The following is a 20,937-nucleotide window of genomic DNA, read 5'->3' on the forward strand; positions in this document are numbered from 1 at the left end:
ACATCATAAATAAAGACTCATAATTTATGACTGATTCCAGTTTCACTGATTTCTTCCTTTCAGAACTGTTTGCCCTATTAGAAAGTATCATTTCATAGCATTCTTCTTGCATAAATGAAAGAAAACACAATAGACACTGGAACTGGTGGCATCCTGGGACAAGTCTGCTTTTATGAAAGGAGCTACTTCATTCCTTCCTGGCATATTCTGAAACTGCCAAGCAAGAGGAAGAACAGGATGGTGCGGGGGGGGGGGGTGAGAAGGGCAGCAGTGAAGAGGAAGAATTCTCCTCTCACTTAGCTGCTCTTCACACTTGAGCCAATCTTGGTAGATGTGGCAATATACCCCCATGCTGCCTGAACTGTCCTGTGGGAGTGGAAAGGAAAGAGTCACAGGGGTGTGCGAGCAAGACAGCTCATTCCTTTTGCTCTCTTCCTCCTGAATATTGTCAATGCATTTCAGAAACACGGGGGGGGTGCTTGATTTCCTGGGTGAAGGAAACACAGAACCACACCTGACAACATATTGGTCCACCAACAACACTAACGGTATTACTAACAGGAGCCCATTTCATGACTTAAAATAAATGGCAATGTCCTTCTGCTTGTCTCTTCTTCCTAAGCTATCTCACCCAAAGATACATTTCTAGTTGCAGACAGATTTCTCTCAGGTGTTTGGAAAGAGACAAATTAGTACATGAGTTAAAAATTAATACAATTTTTTTCATTAAAAGAGAATAGTTATTTCCTCTGAAATCAGACATGGATGAAAGCAAGAGACAGCTCTTCAACATCCATTGCTTTATTGCAGTTTTCATTGGTTGTAATGACCATTCACTTATTTAAAAGCAGTTTACTGTGACAGACTATTTTATTCCTTTCATGTTGGCAAAGTAAATCTGTGTCTGTCTGGCTGACTGCAGAGCACATATTTATGCAACTGACATGCATGAAAAAAGCACAGTAGCAACATTTTCCCAGTTTGCTCTGTAAATCACAGCATTATTTTTATTCTGTTTGTTGCAAATATAGTTTATCATTTGACTCAGTAAAACACCATTCAGAAGGGGATAATACATTTCCTACCACGTACAAGTGAACTGCAGCCCTCACATTAAAATTCCTATCTTCTGTTAGGTCCCATAAAATAGTTATATTTATTGGTAGCTGTTATTTGAGAGTGATTCACATGAAGACACAATTCTGAGTGTCGCTTCCTGGCTTAATATTAACAGAGAACCTTCTAGATCACTCACAATTAGGGCTGCTTCACACATTAATTTGTACATGTAAAGCATTTTATCTGAAACTTTTTTAAAAAAACCCAACACAAACATGTTCACACAGCAGAACCCTATTTCCACAGCTTATCTGCTGCTGACCTTTAAATATGAGTTACAAGTAAGCTTTGAGATGGAAGCAGGAAGGGACGGCGACTACATGTGAACCACTTGCACAGGCAAACAACAGTTTCCTCCTTCAATGGCCATCTCTCAGTTTTGAGTGACTAGCAAGCTTCCTCATAGGTGAGTAGGACTATAATAGCATTCCCCAACCTGAGGCCAACCAGACACTTCGGACTACAACTCCCAACAGCCTGAGCCAGCATGGCCAATGATCAGGGATAATGGGAGTTGTAGTCCAAAACATCTCAAGTTAGGAAAGGCAAGTGTATTGTGCTCCTTTTACAGCAGCAGTGGGGTGTGGGATGGGGTGTAGCCACTGTCCCAAGACTGGTGTTTCTGCTGTTGAAGCAAGGCAAAGTTGGAGCTGCATGGTCACCCTGCCCCAGCCTGGGTAAGCAGCAGCAACAGGAGGGCAGTTCTGCCCCACCATATGTGCCACTATTGTTTTATTGATAACACGAAGTGCTAGAATCTCATTTAGGAAGAGCAACACTTCTGTTAAGTATCAACGGAGCAAGCTCAAGTGAAACAAACTTAGACATACCTCATCTAAACTGAACTTGGAATCAGCCCACCTGGCCAATAATTTTCCTTTTGGATATGAGGGAACAAGATACCTTTTCTATGGTTGCCTAGGGAGTATTTATTTATATTATCGATCTACTTGCATTCATTATTTACCAGAAGACATTCAAAGATGCTTGAAACAAGAACAGTTTATTTCTGCAGACTGAAAACCAAACTAAAAACAGAAAAGTCACTAAGTGCACATATGAGTCCAATTGTGGTGAAGATGCTGTAGTTCTTGTATTGGGAGACTGCCAATTGGGGGGGAGGAGAGAATTATTATTTTTTTATGACTACAATGTTGAACAATTGCAATTTTATAGTATATGCTTTCAGGCTAAACATTTAGTTGTATTCCTGGCCAGAGATATGGGGAAAGTCTCTCTCTCAGCTGTTAAAATTGTTACTTGTTTTTGTTTCATCTATCCTCTCCCACCCTAGTGAGTTGGATTTTTCAGTTGTAATAAATTATTTCGAATTGACAAGGCAGCGAACACTCCCATAAGCATTCGTTGAATTTTGAATAGGCAAAAACTTTTTGGATACTTACTAAGCAACAAGAGGCAATGCTCTTAGTTACTGCACATGTAACTTCACTTAAAGCAAAATCTGTACTTTCATCTTAATGAGAAAGGAGAGGAAATTCTCTCCAACAATGTTGGAAAATCTTAAGAAATGTAGGAAAGGCATCAAACTACAAAGAGCTTTATAGATCAAGTAAGAAGAGTATCAGAGTCAGATTGCAATCCTCTGCACACTTACATGGAAATAACTCTGAAGAAAAATAGTGGTACTTGATTTCAAATAATGATGCACTGGACTGTGGAGTCAGATAGATAAATGTGTGATTATACAATATCTCAAATTCTACAGTAATTGGCAACAGTCTTTGGACTAGTCATAAAAAGAAGACGTAAAGAAAAGCATTTTTCTGTAGCACAGACACCTTGATGGTTTAGAATAGTTCACAACCCTGATTTTGCTAGTTTCTGCCAATCTATTCAAATAATCTGGGCATGTACCCTGTATGTAAACATTTATCAAATCTACATACCCATTTGTAGAGGGAAGAACATTAAAGCAATTCTATGTGAAGATATATTACAAAGCAAAGGCTTAGTTTTAAACATTGATAATTAAGAATGGGAAAGTACAATAAAAATCAGACTAGTTCAGTAATGAAGCTGACAGGAACTTCATTATATTTATTAAGCTTGAAAAATGCAATTTCCTTTCCCTGAATCTTTGCAATGGTCAAAGTTGCCAGGTTGTTCAACAGCATTTTATACCATCAGTTATGTAAGACCTGCCTTCTCAGCATTGCAACTGAGAACAGGCTAAGGACCAGCTTGAAAATAAAGTTCTTCTTGGCAGCCTATCTAGATTTCGTCATGAATTATGCTGCATCTCAATATTTTTTTAAAAAAAGTCTTGCCTAAAGTCTAGCCAGTACTGACAAAAATGCAATCCAATGAGTTCAGAGTGAGGTTCCTGTTTTGCTTTGTAAAAATTTTCCTCTTCCCTTGAAAAACAGCCTCGTGCATGAATTTCAGACAGGAAAACAGCAAGATGATTTAGAACAGCAGTGTGAAAACAATGTAGATAAGTGACATCAGCAGATCCAATAACATGTCTTTTATTTCCAATAAACACAGGGCAAGTAAAAATAGAACAAAGGGAGTGCTAACAAATAAAAGTAGGTACAACAATGTTATCAGCTAGAGCTATGTAGCCCAGCCTTGTTTTTAGCAACCCGCCTGATGGCCAAGACAAGGGCAACCAAGAATTTGATGTAGGCACATGAGCAGGCTGGCAAAGGAGGGACTGCTCAACCACCAGTTCATGGAATAAGTAAACAAATTGCAGGCCCGATCTAGGAAGAGCCATAACTGGGGAACCAGGCAGAGCTGGACACAGGCACTACTCCCCTATGCAAATGTAAGTATTTCTGTTGCTATAAGTGTTCTTCCAAATTAAAATTTTTATTGATTTTTACTTGTTTAGGTATGGTGGAAGAGGGAAACAAAGCAACACTCTTGATCATCAGCATCTCATGAAGGGTATACTCAGGAGGTCTTACATATTTAACATAATAAAAAAATTCCTTCCAGTTGCACCTTAGAGGCCAACTAAGTTTTTTATTGGTATGAGCTTTCGTATGCATGCACACTTCTTCAGATACACACGAAAGCTCATACCAATAACAAACTTAGTTGGTCTCTAAGGTGCTACTGGAAGGAATTTTTTTATTTCGTTTCGACTACGGCAGACCAACATGGCTACCTACCTGTAACTATATTTAACATAAGTTACCTTTGACCAAATAAAAAATAAGGGTGCAATTTTATGAGCACTTATTTGTGAATAAGCCCCACTGAATATGGTGGGAATTACTTCTGAAAAAACATAAATCTCTCATGTCAACGGGGGGGTGGGGGAGTAGTTAACTTGTTCTCTGAACAAGTTACGTGCTTCTCTGTATTTTATATAAACTCCGTCTCAATGTTTCAAGACCATCTCTTGCCTCTGCATTCCATGAAAGCATCAATGCCGTATATTAAGCATCTCTACTCACCTTCCACACTATCAGAACAGGAGGTTCCGATACCAGTGTCCCCACTGTCAGAAGCTATGCTGTGTCTTCTCAGGTGGGTACTCCGACCACTTGATGAACCAGTTGTGGCTTGCCACAGTGGATCAGTACCAGGTAACCATCCCGACGAAGAATATTCTGTGCCTGCCAAGAAAAAAGTATATTTATTCAAAGTCATTACAACAGAGTTCAACAACAAACTGGATTTTAAAGATAATATCCACAGATGTAAAATTAGGAAACATCAAAACCTGTAGCAATTTGTTCTACGGTAATCTAATGATGTAGTTTATCACAGAAGTTGCACATGAATGCATTCAAACAAATGACAGTCTCTTGATAAGATCTGGTATCATTCAGTTACTACATTGTATATTTGTTGTGTTTATTCTCAACCTAGCTTTGCTCAGGGCTCAGAAGATATTGCAAAGTACAGTTTATTTTTTGCTATGCATTTCTTTGCAAGTAAGGTTTTGAGAGGCAAGCTGGAAGTCATCATACATTCTGACACACAGAAAATGTTGCTCAGGATTCTAAAAGGCTAGTTTTCTCTAGTTTTAATTTAATTAAAATGACCCTTAAGAGAAGTGTAATTAATATTATATGAGAGTTCAACACCAAACCACAATCTCCTCAAAAGGGTTTTCAACAGCTTCCTTCCAGCAGACAAAGTTTCATTTGTCTGACACAAAAGACTCTTGGCTAGAGGGCAACTTTTAGCAATCACTTCAACCGAAGACACTAAACAACTGCATGCTATCTGATATAACAGAACAGAAATACAGTAAATATAGTTCAGCTCATCATCTATGGATTTCATGACCTTACGGCATGTCACAAGCCATCTATTCAGGTCAGATCCTGAATGAAAAGCCTTAAAAGCCATGAAGAAATACAGATTCTACGAGTTGTGATACAATGTAGTAGAGGCCAACCTTCAGTAAGTGCAAGATGAATCCTATTCCAAAAAGTCAATTAATTAAATAAAACCACAATTTAACAATTAGCTAAAGGGGAACCTTGAATAATGCCAGATGCACATGTGCATGCACACTCACATCAATAGACACTACAAAACAACTAAATAGAGCAAAGCAGAAACCACACTTTAAATTCAACTAATAAGGCACTTGGACGTCGTGCCAACCACATCTATTCAGGTTCCTTGATTCCTATCCTCTATACTGCTGTCGCTACTTATTACATCTTTACACTTTCAATTCAGTTTGTGGATTCCAGTCTATGGAAGGATAGACATTTCCACTCAAGCTGCCCCCTCTTCTATGTCTGCACACAGCCAATCAGCTATGCTGGTGCTACTGGCTAACACACACTTCAGATACAGTAGTAAGCTCTTTTAGTAAATTACAAATGACATGCAGTGTGGCAGGACAAACCTGACCCACTTGCATTGCAGAGGAAGCTCATACCTTGCTCGAAGTATTCATGTGTGCATGTCTGTAGTGCTCAAATTTTAAAAAGAACTGCAGAACGTAATTTCACCAATTGGTATGCGCCAATCCTGTCCGCGCTTTGCTAATTCCCACTTCAAAGCGCTTGCCTTTACAATGCAAATATCAAATGTATGTAAAAGTCAGGGGACTGAGCCAAGTATAACATGGGCAGATGATGCACAAGCATGTCCATTATGTCCTGCCAGGTTGCCCTCGTTATCCTGCTGTTCCTTCTTCATTTTTGCCAATCAGAACAGACTGCCAGGCCTACCCAGTTTGTGAGGAGCGGGGGAATAGTAGAGCAATACATATGGATGACAGGAGACATTGGAGCAAATCATGCAACCTGTGCCAAGGCTTGAAATGGGCAGGTTCCCATTTTTCTTAAAGGATCAGGAAATTACAACTACAATTTTAGTTGCATGTAAAATGGACTCTGTGATTACCAAGGAATTGTATTATTTCCTTAAGTTTTATTAAATCAAAATATGGAAGCAATACTTTTTTACCAGCAAGTGTAGTAAAATGATGGCACGGAGACTGCTTTAAGGCAGCAGCTACACTTAATTATAGCAGAATCTATGGATTTTATGCAACTAAACATAAAGCTGGTAAATCTGGTAAAATTTTAGACACACAGCAGCAGAGAAGAGAGTCACGCAGAAGATTGCCTCTTTAAATTTTCTTGATGCCTTGAATACTGCAGACTTACAAAATGTATTATTATTAATTATTATTCATCATCATCATCAGCCCTTTGCCATGAAGTCTCAAGATGGGTAACAACAATTTAAAAATAAAATATTGAAATAATTTAAAACAAATGATAGTTAAACTAATAGGTCGGGTCTTGAAATACAGACCTCGGGTGTCAAAGACCAGGGTAATTTCAACATAGGACAAAAACTACTTATTAAAGGTAACAGACACACCTCAGTGGGAAGGAGATTCCATAGCTTAAGGGCTGACAAAGAGAATGCTCTCTCCTGGAACAGCACCACCCAGAACTTGAGGGCAGTGGAACTACCAAGAGTGCATAATGTATGTATACTCCACTGTCACAGTTCAGCAGTATAAAATCCTTCAATGTCCTGCCTGTAGAAGATTGAAATGATGTAAGGGGAGGAAATCAGAATATACAGATCGCAGACAAGATGTAAGAATATAAACCTTGGATTTCCATCTTCCAGATTTGAGGACTGGCATAACAACTCCATTAGGGTAGTATTTATAGTATGAGAACTATAAAAAAAAGGTAAAGGACCCCTGACACTTAAGTCCAGTCGCAGACAACTCTGGGGTTGTGGCACTCATTTCGCTTTACAGGCCAAGGGAGTCGGCGTTTGTCCGCAGACAGTTTTTCTGGGTCATGTGGCCAGCATGACTAAGCTGCTTCTGGCACAACCGAACGCTGAAACCAGAGCAGCGCACGGAAACGCCGTTTACCTTCCCGTCGGAGCAGTACCTATTTATCTACTTGTACCTTTTGGGGGGCATGCTTTCGAACTGCTAGGTTGGCAGGAGTATATACTATATTATATACTATATAGTATATACTATAGATAGTATTAATTTACTGTCCTACTTGTAAATAACTTCTGCACTGACTGCATCTTATACTGTAATTCTAAATTCATAGCTGTAGTTGTCTCTAACAGCTGGTGAAATAGCTGACATACTTTTTTACGAGACAATTACTTATCTTCAATGGATCAGCAGTAGGCCACAACAATTTCCAAAACATAAAAATATATAAAATGGGACTTCACTAAATTAATGATATTCAATGTAAGCGAGAGAGAGCATTGCTCAAAGAGCACAGGGGTATTCTGAGAACCAGACAGAGCTGTGTAGGTATATACACATAGACACATGCAAGAATGGAAGGAAGAGGAAGGTAAGCAAAAGTTTCTCTTTGAACTTTCTACTCAGCACTTGCAACAAGCAGTCGTCATATTTCCGTAGTGGCACATGGCTGCTGCATAGTAAGTTACAGCCCTAGAGGGCTTCAACTGTAATTAGAGTGACACAAGTGAGACAAAGACAGCCTATAAACAATCTACTTTAGCACAATGATAAGCTCTTAAAGCTCATGTTTTCATTCAAGTGCATTTGTGTAACACATAAAACCAGCATAGATATCAACTAACGAACTTTCAGGGCCTTGTAGATTTCATTTTAATCCGGGACTTTAGAAACCTGCATGACTCAAATTGCACGGAATATGGCAACTAAATTTTATTCCTTTGCACACAATCCTAAGAATCTGTTTTCATTTTCATGTTGCAAGTCTTTAGCCTACATATTACCTGAGCAGGCAGGGAATATAAAAAAGGGAATGACCATTTTTCCTTTAATAGGAATTCTAGTAATCAGAGAAAGGTCCATTTGCTAAGTGCAACCAGCGGCCATTTCTCATGGCAAAATCACATTTTCTTGGCCTTAAAATCCATGTTCTTCCTTTACACACAGACAAACTGAATGAAACATTCCAAATTCTGGAAGACAAAAATTCCTCACAGAAACCACATGTGACATTGTACAAATTGTATGAACTGTGCAAAGCTCATTTATTCTACCTATTCCACTTGCAGAACCAAATCCTAGTATTAAAAAATTGGACAAGAAGAGTTTAGAGCTGAGTTGTACAGCCCTGCCGATTAGCTATTTTGCTCCTACAAAGTCTGTTAATACACAGCAGAAACAGAAAACTGAGCTACAGATGTTTCTTATTTCTACTTTGGCACGCAAATGCAATGCATTAGCTCATGCCTTCTACTGCTGGCTCACCTCCCCATCCTCCTAACCAATGCACTCTTCACCTATAGTAACTATTCCTCTTTTACACTCTGTTCAACCAAATTATTCCATCTGGGGAGATTTCGTTTTAAAAAAAACAGCCAGAGAATAGTAGATTTACACTGCTTTATTCTAAGCTGTTTTCAGATCAGAGTTTTACATTGGTTTGCAAACAATTTTACTGCTTATAATCAAAATACAGTCCTCTTATGAGTTATGCAGCAACCACCCAAAAAAAGTTTTTTAAAAAAGAGAAGTGTAACTAACAACAGTCGAGCCTGCTCTGCATAACGAAAGGACTGCAGAACGTAAGGCAGGGCTTGGCCACACAGTAAAGCAGAGATGCAGGTCTGTAACAGCCAGGCCTTAGGGTGGAATGACAGGGATATGTGTTGACATATTCCTGCAACCACTTGGAAACTAAACGTCGTTTGTTGTACATTGTACATTGTCATTAAAAATAGCATTTCATGCTGCCAAATTTCCAATGAAATTTTTAAAAAAAAATTTGCTATACAGTCGTACCTTGGATCCCGAACACCTTGCGACTTGAACATTTTGGCTCTCGGACGCCGCAAACCTAGAAGTGAGTGTTCCAGGTTACAAACATGCTTTGGAACCCGAACATCTGACACAACTTCTGATTGAGTGCAGGAAGCTCCTGCAGCCAATCGGAAGCCACACCTTGGTTGTCAAACCTTTTCGGAAGTCGGACGGACTTCCGGAATGGATTCCGTTCAACAACCAAGGTACGACTGTACCATGAACTTGAAGTAAGAAAACTGATCTTGGAAATTTTGATAAGCAGGGGCAGGAAGATGCTTGATTTACTGAGTAATAGGAAGATGTACAGTAGCTAGCAAGGTATCCATACAATTAGAGCTGGGTAGGGTCAATACTGCTTCATTAAGTAAGGGAAGGCAGTATCACCAAAGTCACATTGTCATTTCCCTCTCCAACACTGCACCCACCCACTGCCAAAGTAATGTGACAAAAACAAGTACATGTGATCCAACCTTCTATGCATTATGAATAGTTTTTTCAGCAGCTACACTGTGCAATAATATACAAATTGGACAAGAGGGAGTTAAACCATTATCTGTGTAATACTGTGTAATATTTAAGTAGCTCTTTAAATTAACAGTTAAAGAAAACTTAAGGCAAGAGGGAGCAGATTTATGTACAAGGTAATTATGGGGAAATTCAGCAAAGGACTCTTGAGATAGCCCTTCGTGACTTCACTTGACAAGGTCCTCTAGCCAGTGACAAAAATGGGAAATGTTTGCACCTTTGTTCATGGGGATGCAGCTGAAGTTTAGACAACCAGTACATGTAAGACACATCAGTTTCCAACAGAAGCAAACACAGCAGTAGTACAATGGGTCAATCAGTGGCCAAGAGAAAGGAAGCTCCATGCTACTAACTGGTGGAGCGACTGCTCCTTCCAGTCATTGCTCAACATCAGTCTCTTCCTATACATCACACTGCCTAGCCACCGCTGTCAGTTTCCATGGCCTACAGAGGCACACAAAGCTTCCTTTTGGTAAGGAAGAAAGACATGCATAACAACCCCCGTCTTTCAGTATAACACTAAGCAACCTGCAGAAATGTGGTGTAGAAGGCAAGGTAAGATTGACAAAGACGCACTCCTGATTCCTGCCAGACAAACCCAAAGCTTGAGCACCATGGCCTACTGTGGAGCAGGCGGTAATAAATAAAAATACTGTATGATGTGTACAACTCCAGTTTCATTTTTATTTCAAACCCTTTATTATAGAGCCACATCCCTGCTATTCCAGGCCATATTTCTGATACGATGAAATTGTTTTTATAAAACTATTTTATTGAATCTTCATGTGTTAAGGACAAGTCCCAAAGTACCAACATTAGTACTGCAGCCTTCTTTAATTTTATTTTTACTGTCAATTTCAAACATAGGTTTTCCACAGGTAATATATGAGAACAAGAAGGGTTTTTTCTGCAGGCTGCAATGCTATTTCTGAAACTACATTAATTTCTCTAGAGACTGGTCTCCCTAGTCCACTCATGCTCCCCTATGGGAGAAGCAAAGAAGTTTGATCCCCCCCCCTTTATATGTTTATAGGTATTTTATTTATTAAATCTCTTTTCCACACTTCCTCCCAAAGGATCCCAGCTTATATATATAAGCTTAGAAGAGGAAACAAATTGAACTACCTTCATCACTATATTCTTCTGACATCTTTTGCAGAATGGTCACTATTACTCCCATTTTACAAGTAGGAACCTGAAGCTGCAAGACAGTGATTCTCTCAGGGCCACCCTGCTCAGCCATGTACTTAACAGGGAGCTGAACCCTGAAACAAAAATAAAATTTAAAATGTAGTAATCTTGCATGTTCAACAAATGTAAGTATCATTCTCTATTTAGCCCAAGCTTACTTTAAAAAAAACAAAACCCAAGTGTTTGCAACTTCTAGCTACAGTAAAAACTACAAGTGTCAGAAAATTCTGTTTAAAATGCCTTCTGTTGTCATTCTCAGCTCATGTAACAGAAATTTCCGAGTGCATATGTCACTACATAGCAGCCATTCATTTCTCCTCAAACAAATAGATCGAAGCAGAAGAGCTGACCCAGTGCAGCACCACAAATTAAAAAGCACAGCCTTCCACATCATGCAGGAGAATCATAGTGTGAAGTTAGGTATACAATACTGTAAACAAAATGATTCCCCCGCCCCCAACTCTGTAACAATGTTCTTCTGAAGCCTAAGAATGCTTGCTGCTTGGCAACTGGAAGCTTGGAAATAATCAAAGAGCAAATTTCTGTTAAATGTTTCTCACATTCATGGAACAATCCTTTCACCTAAATCCCAACAAAGAAACTATATGCAAGCAGTCCTTGGCCTATTCACATTCATACAAAGATTGCCCAAAGAGAGATAAAGACACGTTGCATGAACAGACACAACACTACCTGTAGGCAATTAAAAGTTTCAGAAAACTCAACTTATGAAAATCCTAGTCATAAATTACCAATCCCTTTGACTCACTGAAATTCTCATACTTGGACTGCAACCAAGAGATCAGAAACATTTACAGTGACCTAGACACTGTTCAACATCTACTTCTGCATTTCTTCTAGTCCTAATTACAAATATAAGCAGATGCTTATGTGGCCATAATGAATCCAATGTGACTATCCTGTGGCTAGCCAGAAGTTCCTAATCATGGATGCATGAGGACTATTCCTGCAATTGTGCACTAGTTAAGATAAAGGAAAACATACTGAATTGGGCTTAAGTACAATTTAAAGTTTGTTCTTCAATAGTACCGTATTTTTTGCCCTAAAGGATGCACTTTTCCCCCTCCAAAACTGAAGGGGAAATCTGTGTGCGTCCTATGGGGTGAATGCAGGCTTTCGCTGCAGCTTGGAGAGCGAGAGGGGTCGGTGCGCACCGACCCCTCTCGGCTCTCCAGGCTTCAGGAAGCTATCAGCAAATCTGGGGAGCCCACTGCGTATAGCAGCCTGCTGCCCGGGGCGTGCTGAAGCCGCGGCTGGGGTGGGAATAAATTTTTTTTTCTTTATTCCCCCCCAAAAAATTAGGTGCGTCCTATGGGCCGGTGCGTCCTATAGGGTGAAAAATACGGTATGTTTTTATTTTTGTTTCTGAGCAATGAAGCTTCACTTGTTCAAAAACTAAGCAACAAGAAGACAGTACACATTTTGCAAAGTACACACAGCAGCACCCCAATCCTAGTCACAATTATATGGGAAAAGTTCACATTGCCTACAACTGAGCTTAAACAAAATGTGCAAAAGAGGAGCAGAAGCTTTCAGAGGGGGACTTAGTTGCTCACATAAGTTTTCAGAACACGGAATATAGACCTTTTATAAGAATGAAAATGTTTTCATTTGTAAAGTTGTACAGTAAAGGATACCACTGGAATTAACAAATAGCTTGTAAGCTCCTGAAACTCAGGTTACAAACCAAAGATAGGATTCTAAAGTTATGTGGAAGAGGCAGAACAGTTGATACTGGAGACAAGTGTAGAAGCAGCCTTCCTCCTATTATAGCTTATCAGCAACAAATGGATTTTTCTTCAACAATAGCTGTTAAGACATCTGCCACACGCATTAAACCATTTCAGGATCTTCAGGACTCCCAAGCAATTGAGGATTTCTCATCTGCTCAATTGGTTTGCTACTGTGCACAGAATATGAAAAATGTGTATATTAAACTTAATATTATCAATGTAAAGGTAAAGGTAAAGGTACCCCTGCCCGTACGGGCCAGTCTTGCCAGACTCTAGGGTTGTGCGCTCATCTCACTCTATAGGCTGGGAGCCAGCGCTGTCCGCAGACACTTCCGGGTCACGTGGCCAGCATGACAAGCTGCATCTGGCGAGCCAGCGCAGCACATGGAACGCCGTTTACCTTCCCGCTGGTAAGCGTTCCCTATTTATCTACTTGCACCCGGAGGTGCTTTCGAACTGCTAGGTTGGCAGGCGCTGGGACCGAACGACAGGAGCGCACCCCGCCGCGGGGATTCGAACAGCCGACCATGCGATCGGCAAGTCCTAGGCGCTGAGGTTTTACCCACAGCGCCACCCGCGTCCCAATATTATCAATGAGTATGCATAAATAAAGGCAGAGGTGCTATATAAGCCTTGAAAATCAAGGTCACACAAACCAAAAAGAGAGAAAAGGCAGTACAGCCTACTGAGTTCATCCCTGAAGGCTCTAGGCATGCCAGTGACACTACATGGTACTCTTAAGAGTCTATCAGAGTAAGCATTTATTTATGCATAATATTATCAATGAGTATGCATAAATAAATGCTTACTCTGATAGACTCTTAAGAGTAACTTCCATTGCCAAATAAGTGGCATGCAAACGGGAAGAGCATAGTCTTTGTTGGTTCAGATTGCATAATGAATGTACTCTTCATTCATTACTATTCCATAACAATCCTGATTTTAATTTGCAATAAACATTTTGAGAATGCTTGTTCACCTTTTTAATAGTTTTATGGATTATGAAATCTCTTCATCCCCTCCTTACTGTAACATAACCAACTGAGTGAAGATTGCAATTTCACATAAACTTCAGAAACCACCCATTAATTATAACAGTTAGGTGAGAATAGAGCCAGCTGTATTCTTGTTCCCTCCCTTTATGCTATTCCTTGGTACAAAAGGTGGTGCTTCACGTGAGCCTCCATCTGTTGTGAGATTTATTTTCTCCCTTGCTTGTTCATTATCCAATTGCGCACCCATGCATATTTGTTACAGCATGCCCGAGAGCACAATCCCCAAAAGAAATTAAAAAGGTCAAATGTAAAGGCAGAAAAGCCATCTCACAAAGGGACATTACAGTAACCCCATATTACAATGGAAGTGAAACAAATAGGAAGGTAAGATATAGGAAGAACAAGAAGGGAGCTGCTAACAAAAGGCAGAGGTGCTATATAAGCCTTGAAAATCAAGGTCACACAAACCAAAAAGAGAGAAAAGGCAGTACAGCCTACTGAGTTCATCCCTGAAGGCTCTAGGCATGCCAGTGACACTACACAGACAATTCAGAAACTCACCATTACTTCCCCTTTCAAGGACACACTCGCATTCGTGGAGGCAAGTACCACCATTGCGTTCTCATCTTCAGGGCTCCAATTACTGTTTATATCCAAACAGATATAAAACTACTTGATCTTTCTCCCCTCCCCACCCCAACCCATCCCACACCTAAAAGGCAAAGAGAGCTTAGGTTATCCTAGCCGGTTCTTCACCTATAGTATGAATTCAGCATTTGTTTCATGTTTTAACATAACCAACCAATTCAGGAGACCCCCCTCAAAGCTCATAGTAAGATTGTGATCTCACACTGGTTTAAAATTCAATTGTGACATTGCCTATGAGGCTGATCACTCTCATATCACCTGAGGCTAACATTTAGCAAGAAAACCTACCTTGCTCAGGGAAAGACAGATACTGTCAACAGATCAGATTTGTCCTATATTAACAAGACCATGTCTCAGGAAATTATTATTAGACAAGAAATAACTACAACAGCCTAAAGCTTGCCTTCAAGTAAGTTAGTGGATCAAGGAACAAAATATCACTCTACTATTAATTATCCAGCTTGGAATCATAGTAAGATGCCTTATACTGAGTCTGATGAATTGTCAATATAGCTCAATGTGGTCTATATTAACTAATAGCAGCTCTCTGTAGTTTCAGACTGGGGACATTCACAGGAATACCTGAAGAGGCCAGGGACTGAATATGTGCAAAACAAATGCTCCACTACTAAAGTATGGTCCTTCTTCAAGATTCCCCGCTAAAGTTTTGAAAGCCAATAAGCACAAAAAATGTTTAGTACTTGACTGCATTTTCTAAATTATCGAACATGCTACAATTGTTGCACTGTGCATATTCAGGTATTAATGGCTTTGCAGTAGCTTTCCCTGACGTTGCCCTCCCAATATTTTGGAATAAAAATCCCAATAACTGCACCAGCATGGCCAATGGTCAGGGATGATGAGAGTTGCAGCCCAGCAATATCTAGGGCAGGCATAGGCAAACTCCGGCCTTCCGGACTACAATGGGACTATAATTCCCATCATCCCTAGCTAACAGGACCAGTGGTCAGGGATGATGGGAATTATAGTCCCATTGTAGTCCGGAGGGCCGGAGTTTGGCTATGCCTGAAGGGGGGGTGCCATTCTGGGGAATGCTACTTTGTGGGGTATTTTTATTCGAGGCCTCCTTGCTATGCACATCAAAGCTTTACTTTATGGTCTCCTGACACTCAGACATTCATACACCCATGGGGCTGCACACCAATTTACATGCCACAGATATGTGGCACTTTCTCTAATGCCATTGTGAAGAACAGCTCTTATTTCACACATCACATGACCTGCATGGTAGAGGGGAACTCACTGAGCGCCTGGAGAAAATGTAGGATATAAATGTAAAAGTAAAAACAAAACACTAATCAGCAGTCCAGCCTTGTTGTGAGGAGACTGCCTGGACATCAGGATTTTTGGTTTGTCTTCACAAAACCAAATGCCGTTGGGAATTTGTGTTGGAGTGAGAAAGAGACCATGGAGTATTCTATTATTATTATTATTATTAATAATAATAATAATAATAATAATAATAATAATAATACATCCATTACAAGGATCACAAAAAGAAAAAGAAGAGTTTGGATTTGATATCCTGCCTTTCACTTTTAAGGAGTCTCAAAGTGGCTAACAATCTCCTTTCCCTTCCTCCCCCACAACAAACACTCTGTGAGGTGAGTGAGGCTGAAAGACTTCAGAGAAGTGTGACTAACCCAAGGTCACCCAGCAGCTGCATGTGGAGGAGCGGGGAAGTGGACCCGGTTCACCAGATTACGAGTCTACCATTCGTAACCACTACTATACCATGCGGGACATTACTGTGGGGCAAGAGGGCTGCTCATGTTTACCACTTTTTTATTTTTTAAAAGAACTGCATATTGCTCTAGAGAAGACAGATTTAATGAAGTTTGTTTTGAAATATCACAAAATAGCACAAGCAGGAAGGGGTTGTGTCATTCATTATTATTTAGTAACATCCAGTGGGACTAGTGAGTGCTATGCAACCACATGCCATGCACAAATTGTATGAACAATGCATGTTCTGGAACTGCATTTTCTAAGTAACCAAACACGAAGGTTTCAGATGCTAGGAAAAAGAGAAGTCTCAGCAAAAGAAGCCATTCAGCCTCAAAAACAGACATCTGAATCTCCTTCGGAATTTGGTTAACAACTAGCTATCCTACAAACAAAAAATAAAAACACCACCTGGGTCTGAAATTACCCATGAATGCTCTTTGCCTCAATTAATTATATAATGCTTCACAGAGCTCAGTCATTTTGTTTTATTGAGGATAGTCCCATAATAGATAGACAGATAGATATAAAATGAAGCAATATGAATGTTTGGGTCCATAAATAGCTTATTATTATTATCAATCTTATCTTCACAAGTGCCACACCTGAAACAGGTGTTTAAAATATTTATTCTTGATCACCTACACATTCAGATAAACAAGTGCAATACTCTGTGGTCTTCTTATAAAGTTTCTGTACAAAGTCATTATGAGTGAGGGGGATTCTGCATCCCAAAACAGCCTCTTATTCATGCAAAGAGTAACCTGCACAATGAAACCTCTTGCTGGATTAGAGCTATCACTTAATCCATGTTCTCTACGGAACTTTGCACATGATTTATTTAAATAATTAGAATTCACATTTATGTTTGCAACCCAACTGTCCTGATAAAAATACTGAATAATGAATAATTATAGTGTTCTTGCGAGGAATTATTAACCACAAGAACAATCAAAAATATTCACTATGGATATGACTTATTACCAAGCTATTGTGCAATCAGAACTAATCTCATGTTGGGTCAGATAATGGTTCCATTCAGAGGCTTCAACCAATCAAACTACAGTATCAAAGTCAATAATGGTACACTCAAAAGCAGCCCTAATATTCTAGCACTTGGCAGGCATAATCACTGCTTCAAGTGGATGGTATAGATTTTAGTAAACATACTAAACTGAAATGAAAAAACGTAATGGTACAAAGATTTCCAGGTTTGACAATAAGGGTGTCACATTTTGTCCAGCAGCAGGATACTATTATAACCAGCAACATTCTTTTAAATCAATCTATTTTATTATTCACTTCTGTATTAGCCTAGCAAACTAAGTATACAAACATATTGATGTAACAGTAGAACATGCTGGGAAGCACCTGTCAATTCTTAATCACATGTGTGCATTTCTCACAAGCTTCTATCCTTTTACTTTCAGGAAGATCTGCTGGTTGTTCTGAAAGACTTGGAAGTTGTTTATTTTCCCCACTTGTTTTTCTATGTATTTTCTTATAGAAATGGGTAACTCTTGTTGTTTTTGGACAGTGGGTTCACCTCTCACCCACTCTCCTCAGTAATACTGTATAACACGTGAAAAGCCATAAAAAATACTTACAGTATGGCAGGTGTGTTCTTTTTAGATATTACAACCCTATTCTTTAAAGCACATACTATTGCTTCATTTTATTATGGGTACAGTGCAAGCAAACAATATTTAAAAAGCTAAGCATACTTTGCAAATGTGTGTGTGATGCAAATAAACTAATAGCTTATTGTAAAAATTAAAAAAAATGCCCTCAAGCTCAGTAGTAAAGCACATTCATTACAGGCGAAAGGTATCAGGTTCAGTCACTGGCATCTCCAAACATGATTGGCAAAGACCCCTGTCTAAAACCCTGGAGAGCCCAGCCTTGCCAGTTAGTGTCAACAATAATGAGCAAGATGGACTAAAGCACTGACGTGCTAGAAGGTATATTCCTATTTTCCTTTCACTTTACAGCAAATGGAATACATACAGAACTGAATAGGCAGCTATAAGTCTTGTACCAACAGTGCCGGGGGGCGGGGGGGGATCAGTGCTGTGTTTATCCTAGACTAGGAGAATAAAGTAGAGATATCTTCTAGCAAACCAACAGGGTTGGTTCATACTTGAGTCATATACAATTATTTTAGTAAACCAGTCACAAATTCTGGATTTTGTTTCTGGAACTGCCAAATTTAATCTATTGCTTCAATTTCTGGTTGGATTAAGGAATAGGAAATTATTTATGTACAGCAAGCCCTGATCATTAATTTAAAAATTAACAAATGAATGGTATGCACAATAAACAACAGAATCTGCAGAGTCTATTTAATAGTTCACCCCGAGAACAGCTGACAACTTAAAGCTATAAGCCACTCCTCACATGTAACAAACAGTTCAGTAATTCATAGTGTTACCAAAGAATGGTAATTTATTCTAAAGTGCTGTGCAGACAAGTACAGTTTGTTCTCAGGCACTGCAAGAGAACTATTCAGTATCAGTAACAGGAGCTGATGACTAAAACACTACCTAGTTTGGGGCCATCCGTGCAAGAATATTCAACCTAATCCTATCTTGCATGGTTTAATTATAGAGATAACTGTATGGCTTAATTAATTTATCAAGGACATGCTAGCTACACAGGCCCAACCGAATTCCACCAGTTTTAACCTACCCATTTCAACAGCAGCATCACACTAGAAGCATCGACAGAGATGTATCCGGTTTTAACAGCACTACTGAGCTTTAAAGCTTTCCTTCCAAAATAAAGCTCTAACCCTGAGTTATCACTACTTCCCGGAAGCAGAGCATACAGTGTCTCTCTGAGGAAACTGGGCTCCATGACTGGGAGACGAGACAAGCACACACTTATTTATTCCAGGGCCATGTGCAAAACCGGGCAGCGCTAGGGTCTTCTCCCCAACCCCCCACCCGTATCTGGGAACTTCCAAAGAGAAAAGCAAGTGTGGTGATTTTGTTTAGTTTGTTTCCCGCAGGGGGTTGCTTTTCTTTTCCTCTTTGGATTAAGCCGCGTTCACCAATCCTGCCAGGTTTAAGAGTGATTAGCGGAGAAAGCGCTAAATATAGCCGCGTAGTAACTAATTGCATTGCTTTCCCCGGCTTTAATGGCTCCCTGAAGCGGCGGCGCCCCGCTTCCTTTCCCACCCAGGCTGGGCTGCAATCTGCATCGCCGGGCGGGCGGATTTGTTGCAGTGACCTTCTTCTTCTTCCTCCGCTCCTCTCCCCGCAACACTGCCCGACACCCGCCCCTTCTCCTCCTCCCAAATCACGAAACCAGATGGCGACGCGCGTTAACGAACATCTGAAGCAACTGTAGGGAAAGGGGAAGAAGCCAGGCACAAACTGAGGAGAGAAGAGACCTTCACCCAGAGCGCCAAAACCGAGGGGAGAAATCTGGCCTGGAAACTGAAACAAGCGAGTGGGGCGGGGAGAGAGAGAGGGACACGCATTGGGGAGGCTGGGCAATACACAACCCAAACCCGCTTCGCGTTCACACGTTTGCTGCCCGAAGAGATGGGGCCGGCCTTCCCCCCCGCCGCCGCTACCTGCTCTGTAGTCGCCGTTTTGGCCGAACTCGGAGAGGAGCCTCCCCCACATGGCGGGGCCTCCGCGGGCGGAGAGGGGGCCGTCGAGGAGGAGAAGCTCCGGGGGTCCGCACGGAGACCCGCGCCCGCGCGCGGCCTGGACGGCAGAGGCTGGAAGGGGCAGCTGCTGCTGGTCGCTCATTGCTGGCCCGCCGCGGCTGCTGCTCCTGCCCTTCGCGCTTGGCAGCCCGACTCTGGCCTGCGAGGAGCCGAGGCCATGGTTGCTGCCGGCCAGTTCCTTCGCAGGACTAGCAGCGGAAAGGACAAATCTCGCCTCCTTCCTTCGCTGCTGCTTGCTGCTTGCTGCCCACACACTGCAGCTTCCCGACTCTTTTCTTCCTCCGCCTCCTCCTCCTCCTCCTCCTGCTGCTGCTGCTCGGTGCCGGGCGGGGACAGAGGCGGGAACTCAGCAGATGCTGCCGCTACTCTCTGAAGAGAGGGGAGTTGGCAGTAGAAGCGGGAGGGGGCGGCAGGCAGCACGGAGCTCGCCAGGGGTAACTGGAGAAGCGGGAGAGGAGGAAAAGGAGAGGGAGGGGAGAGGGCTGTTTCTTGGAAAGTAGCAGGAGGCAGCCCGGGAACGTGGATCCGGGAGCACATGCGAAAGGGCCTCTGAGCACGTGCAGAGGGCCGGACCCCGTGCGTCTGACACCATTAGGAGCAGAGAAAGAAAACAAGTTCCAGGTCAACGCTTTTGCAACTTCTCTACACACACACACACACACACACCACCCCCCCTACCTATGTATATGTGTATATATGTGTGTGTGTGTGTGTGTACACTGTGAGGCTTGATAGTGTGGTCACCAACGGGTGAACTTTATAACAATAGCGTGGTCCTACTCAGAAGGCAGTTTTGAGTACAATAACACACTGGTTGTTGAGTTGAGCTAGTTCATCCACAATGGGTAAAAGGGAAGAAGTAATCTTTCTGGTTTGGTTAACACTGGACTAAACCCTATTGGAGATACTTTACACAGGGCATGATAAGGCATGGAGGCTGCCAAGAAATGAAAAGAACCTAAGCGCTTAAACACTTAACCTGCATAGCTCAGTTGGTTAGAACGTGGTGCTGATAATGCCAAGGTTGCAGGTTTG

General features: G+C 41.1%; 1 protein-coding gene across 5 annotated transcripts in view; it reads right to left on the reverse strand.

Moving 5' to 3' along the window:
* Window positions 1-20,199, reverse strand: part of CEP85L (centrosomal protein 85L) — a 90,027-nt gene extending 69,828 nt beyond the window's left edge. For 2 of the 5 annotated variants that reach the window (XM_080999578.1, XM_080999577.1), the window contains exons 1-2: window positions 19,804-20,199; window positions 4,548-4,709 (exon numbers count right to left, since the gene is read on the reverse strand). In XM_080999578.1, coding sequence (XP_080855704.1) covers window positions 4,548-4,709; window positions 19,804-19,984 — 343 coding nt within the window. In that variant the 5' untranslated portion in view covers window positions 19,985-20,199. Of the gene's footprint in view, window positions 1-4,547; window positions 4,710-11,014; window positions 11,155-14,390; window positions 14,526-19,803 lie in introns of those variants that run through there. The other 3 variants (XM_080999580.1, XM_080999579.1, XM_080999581.1) reach the window with 3 other exon arrangements.
* Window positions 20,200-20,937: the final 738 nt, after the last annotated feature.

This window comes from Podarcis pityusensis, assembly GCF_964106645.2.
Source record: "Podarcis pityusensis genome assembly, chromosome: 3".
Classification (NCBI taxonomy): Eukaryota; Metazoa; Chordata; class Lepidosauria; order Squamata; family Lacertidae; genus Podarcis; species Podarcis pityusensis.